At 34.5% G+C, this 5,211-nt stretch overlaps 1 protein-coding gene across 1 annotated transcript; it reads left to right on the top strand.

The window, feature by feature from the left end:
• Positions 1-40: 40 nt before the first annotated feature.
• On the top strand, positions 41-4,771 carry prpf38a (pre-mRNA processing factor 38A). Its single transcript, XM_048200008.1, has 10 exons — positions 41-292; positions 1,121-1,280; positions 1,395-1,516; positions 1,620-1,705; positions 1,807-1,917; positions 2,009-2,115; positions 2,240-2,266; positions 4,008-4,111; positions 4,265-4,313; positions 4,424-4,771. Exons 1-10 carry the CDS (start codon positions 163-165, stop codon positions 4,467-4,469), a joined length of 942 nt encoding a protein of 313 aa, XP_048055965.1. The 5' UTR covers positions 41-162; the 3' UTR covers positions 4,470-4,771.
• Positions 4,772-5,211: the final 440 nt, after the last annotated feature.

The following is a 5,211-nucleotide window of genomic DNA, read 5'->3' as shown; positions in this document are numbered from 1 at the left end:
CGCAGATGACGTATGAAGAGGTTTTGATTGGACAGCAAAATACCGCTTGACCTTAGGGATGTGACGCACGCTTTTCCCCGGAAGTCATTCTTCACTATTTCTCCATGGCATATTAGCGTTCCGTTGATTCGTTCGTTCGTTCGTTTATAATTTTAGACCACCATGGCTAATAGAACGGTAAAAGATGCCAATAGTATACATGGAACAAATCCGCAGTATCTTGTCGAGAAGATTATACGGACACGTATATATGAGTCAAAGTACTGGAAAGAGGAATGCTTTGGACTTACAGGTGAGAGAAGTGTGCTGGATTACACACTGTATTTGTTAATGTGATATTGTAAACAACAGTAGGTACATACATTTTATTGAGAGGCCCAAACTGAGCAAAAACATGCAATTTGGTGCAGATGTTATTTATATGGCCAAAAGGTAAGATTAAATTCTTATAGCCTGTAATGTTTATCAATTAGATGTTCATTATAATAGTATAGCAGACTGCTTACATTAAATGCATATAAATATTAGTTGTAACTCTATATCTCCCAATAATATGTCTTAGTAAGATGATATTTAAATGCTTAGTTTTATGTTCAAAGCTCTGTAGTTATGTGGAAGGTTGTGTACAAACAAATGTTCATCAAAAGCCTGTTTCATCATATTTGATACTCATATTTTAATATGATGTTAATAAAAAAAAAATTATATATTAATAATCAAGTGAACCTAAGTTGCTTAGGTAAATGTTCGTTTTGAAATACTACTAACAACTTTTTATGTTTACTTCATGAAATCATGAAAAATTTCATAGCAAAACACATGTACTACAACTTGTAGGTGGATTTTTAGAATTATACTAAAAGGTCTTTTACCTCTTAAAAAGTGTGAACTGTCAATCAAAGGGAATAAGGCAATTAGAAGAACAATTCTGCAGCAAAGTTTTGATCATACTGAAAATTTAGAGGCCTTAAAATTTCATGTATCAAATACAGTGCAGTGGGCTTTATTGGGTTATGGTCTGTTAGATAACCTGATATGTTTCCATGTATACGGATTTGTGGAATTAATGTGCCAAACACCATTGTAATTGTCACTGTTATTGCCCCTCTGTAAAATGTAGCTGAGCTTGTCGTGGACAAAGCAATGGAGCTGAAGTTTGTTGGTGGTGTATATGGAGGAAACATCAAGCCTACTCCATTCTTATGTCTGACACTAAAGATGCTGCAGATTCAGCCTGAAAAGGACATCATTGTGGAATTCATCAAGAATGAGGACTTCAAGTTAGTGTGCATTTTACTATTCTATATTCTGTATGAAGTTTGTCATTTAGCCATTTACACTGCATTAAAGTTTGGTGTTTTTGCATTACTATACTGCTTTTTTCCCCACTCCAGGTATGTCCGTTTGCTTGGAGCGATGTATATGCGCCTGACTGGAACTTCTGTGGATTGCTACAAGTATTTAGAACCATTATACAATGACTACAGAAAAATCAAAAGCCAGAATAGAAATGGAGGTGATCAATTTACTTGAAAGATAAATCTCAATATGTATTGTGTATTTGCACTGAAAGTTTCCTCCTTGCAGAAAAATGCAAATATTGTTTCTTCTTTACATAGAGTTCGAGTTGATGCATGTCGATGAATTCATAGATGAGCTTCTTCATGCAGAGCGTATGTGTGACATCATCCTCCCCAGACTTCAGGTTCGTTGTATTTGTTACATGTAGGTTATTTGTGGTGTTATTTGGTGTAATGTGAATTTCAGAGGAGTCAAAAATGTTTGGTTGTTGTTGTTTTCTCACAGAAGAGACAGGTTTTGGAGGAAGCTGAGCTACTGGATGCTCGTATTAGTGCCCTGGAAGAAGACCTGGATGAGGTGGAGACCAGTGATGAGGAGGATGAGGAGGAAGAGAAGGTAAAAGGAAACTCACAATTTCTGACAATCTAAGCAAAATCTGATTATATCTTGTGAATATAATGGTTCTACAACCTCTCTTGTACTGCAGCCAGAGAGGGTGCAGACACCAGAGCCACACAGAAGAAGTTACAGAGATATGGACCGGCCACGCAGGTCTCCATCTCCACGCTACAGACGCAGCCGCTCACCCAGAAGGTTTGTGATGGTGTTAACTGTCATTTAAATCATATTATTTCAGGTTGATAATATTATTCATAGCTGACTAACTGAACAGATAAATAATTCATGTTCTGATTGTCTTTTTTTTTTTTTTTTTTAGACGAAGCAGGTCACCTAAAAGACGAAGGTATGTAATGAAATTACAATTCAAATGTTGGCAATGTATTTTAGACTCATTATTGGTTGGGCACATTATTATACAGGGTTTCTGCAGGTCTTAAAAAGGTCTTTAAAGTCTTAATTTGCCTTTAAAGAAATTAAGGAGGTCTTAAATCAGAGACATAAATCATGTCATTACATTTTGCATGAATTGCAAAAAAAAAAAAAAACAAGTTCCTCTATTTTTGTCCTGTTTTCCAATACAAATATCTAAACATCTTTAAAGGTGCCCTCGAATGAAAAATTGAATTTATCTTGGCATAGTTAAATAACAAGAGTTCACTGTTACGTAACAGTCGGGGTGTATGCCCCCAATATTTGCATATGCCAGCCCATGTTCCCAACATTATGAAAGACATTAGACAAGGGCAGCCAGTAACGTCTGGATCTGCACAGGTGAATCAACAGACTAGGTAAGCAAGCAAGAACAATAGCAAAAAATGGCAGATGGAGCAATAATAACTGACATGATCCATGATATAATGATATTTTTAGTGATATTTGTAAATTGTTTTTCTAAATGTTTCGTTAGCATGTTGCTAATGTACTGTTAAATGTGGTTAAAGTTACCATCGTTTCTTACTGTATTCACGGAGACAAGAGACGCTATTTTCATTTTTAAACACGTGCAGTCTGTATAATTCATAAACACAACTTCATTCTTTATAAATCTCTCCAACAGTGTAGCATTAGCCGTTAGCCACGGAGCATAGCCTCAAATTCATTCAGAATCAAATGTAAACAATATAACAGTATACAATACTCACATAATCCGACGCATGCATACCGCATGCATGACGAACACTTTATAAAGATCCATTTGAGGGTTATATTAGCTGTGTAAACTTTGTTTAGGCACTGTTTAAGGCAAGCGCGAGCTCCGTGGGCGGAGAGCACGAGATTTAAAGGGGCCGCACAGCATAAATCGGCTCATATTTAATGATGCCCCAAAATAGGCAGTTAAAAAAATTTATTAAAAAAAATCTATGGGGTATTTTGAGCTGAAACTTCACAGACACATTCAGGGGACACCTTAGACTTATATTACATCTTGTAAAAAAATGTTCGATGGCACCTTTAAATCAAGATGCATTTACTTGAGATGCAAATGTAATGGAGTCTTAAAACACTGAACAAAATGAAGTGAGTTTATGCTTAAAACAAGAGCAAATATCTGTCAATGAGTTATAAAAACTTCCCTTTGAATTAAGTTGATTTTCTGAGCTTTGTTAGCAGATATTTATTTTTGTTTTAATCATAAACTCACTTTATTTTGATCAATTTCAAGACTTCATATTTTGTCATTTTCTATCTCCAGTAAATGCATCTTGGTTTGAGAATCTTTAGATGTTTGCAAAACTACTGCGGAAGAACATTTAGGTACAGTAAAATATATTTCTATATTCTAGTGGTTTGGAGCAGTGCGACTGAAGCAACTTTTTTTTTTTGTAAAATGAATTCAAAAGTAATGGATATCTATTGAAAGTTGTATTTTAAAACTCTGATATGTTGCTAATAAAACTCATTGTGTTTCTCCCTAGACTTTTACATTTAGAGAGCATATTGACGTATTGAGTTCCCTTCAATTTATTCAAGTATCTTTTTTTTAATACTTGTCTTAAAGTTACATTCATGTGACCTGCAGAAACCCTGTTATAGAAGATTATACAATTTAATACAGTTTGTCTGATTACTGATTATTTATTCAGCCCATCACCCAGACGTGATCGAGACCGGGACCGCCACCGCAGCAAAAGCCCCCGTAGACACCGCAGCAGATCCAGGGAAAGAAGGCATCGCTCCAAATCTCCAGGTACAGTCATGCTGTTTTGAAGTATATGAAGAAAATAAGACCCCATTTAATGTTATTTAAAAATAATTATAGTAAATTGCAAAACTGATTATTAGGAAATAAATATTGTTTTATTAGGAAATAAAATATTGGGTTTTTTTTGTTTTTTTTCAGGTCACCACAGAAGTCACCGGCATCGCAGTCATTCCAAGTCCCCAGAAAGGTAATGCTCAATTTAAATGGTTAAATAGTCTACATTATTATTTTTTTGTTTCATGATTGTTACATGTTTGTTTCGTGTTTCATGCTGTATTTTTCTCTTTTGTGTTCTAGTCGGTCAAAGAAGAGTCACAAGAGAAGTCGAAGAGGAAACGAGTGATCTGTTTTCTGTGTTACTCTTTTTCTTCTTTCTTTTTTTTTTATAGATATTTTTGTGCTCTGAATTAAATGGAGAAACGGAGCAATTTCTGTCATAAAAAGCTTGACCTTATTCTGTGTAAATCACCCAAGCCCAATTTAGTCCTCAGGTTTTTGATGCTGTTTTATACTTTTAATTTGAAATTGGCAACCATGTTTTTTCTCATCCTGAATTAACTGTACAATGTAAAATAAACATTTGATGTATTGTAGTTTCAGTTTCTCCTGTTATAAAGACAATGATTGAAACTGTCTACAAGAAAATTTGTTTTCATTGTTATTTTGTATGTGATTTCAGTCTCTAAATTTAGTGAATTATCTACAGGTACATAGCAATTCTATACCTGAATTAAACACCTAAAGCCAGGCACGTTTGGGGGTTCGAGCCGCTGCCCTTTTTCAAAATTAATCAAAAGTGCCCCTCTCAGACAAATAGCAATGATAATATTGTGGTCAATAAAACAAAATGCATTTAAATTTATAATTAACAAAGCCAAAAGAAGCCTGGACATAACAACTCTTATACTGTTTTAGTGCTTTGGGATAGAGTTGGCAAAACTGCACCTAATTTCAGGGTGGAGATGAAATGCTTATTTTCTTTTAAATATAAAATTAGGTAATCAGCAAAATATAAGTCTGTCTTTTCAAAATAAAATACATGCAGAAGACTACAAATGGTAGTTGACTAAAGATTCATAGACACT

This window comes from Megalobrama amblycephala, linkage group LG8 (genome assembly GCF_018812025.1).
Source record: "Megalobrama amblycephala isolate DHTTF-2021 linkage group LG8, ASM1881202v1, whole genome shotgun sequence".
Lineage (NCBI taxonomy): Eukaryota > Metazoa > Chordata > Actinopteri > Cypriniformes > Xenocyprididae > Megalobrama > Megalobrama amblycephala.
The sequence above is the reverse complement of the archived record's forward strand: the minus strand, read 5'-3'. Positions and strand labels throughout refer to the sequence as shown.

Coding starts and splice junctions, on each gene's coding strand:
- prpf38a (XM_048200008.1), top strand. CDS start 163: ATGGCTAATAGAACGGTAAAAGATGCCAATAGTATACATGGAACAAAT. Junction 1,281..1,394: donor ATCAAGAATGAGGACTTCAA/GTTAGTGTGCAT, acceptor TCCCCACTCCAG/GTATGTCCGTTTGCTTGGAG. Junction 1,918..2,008: donor AGGATGAGGAGGAAGAGAAG/GTAAAAGGAAAC, acceptor CTTGTACTGCAG/CCAGAGAGGGTGCAGACACC.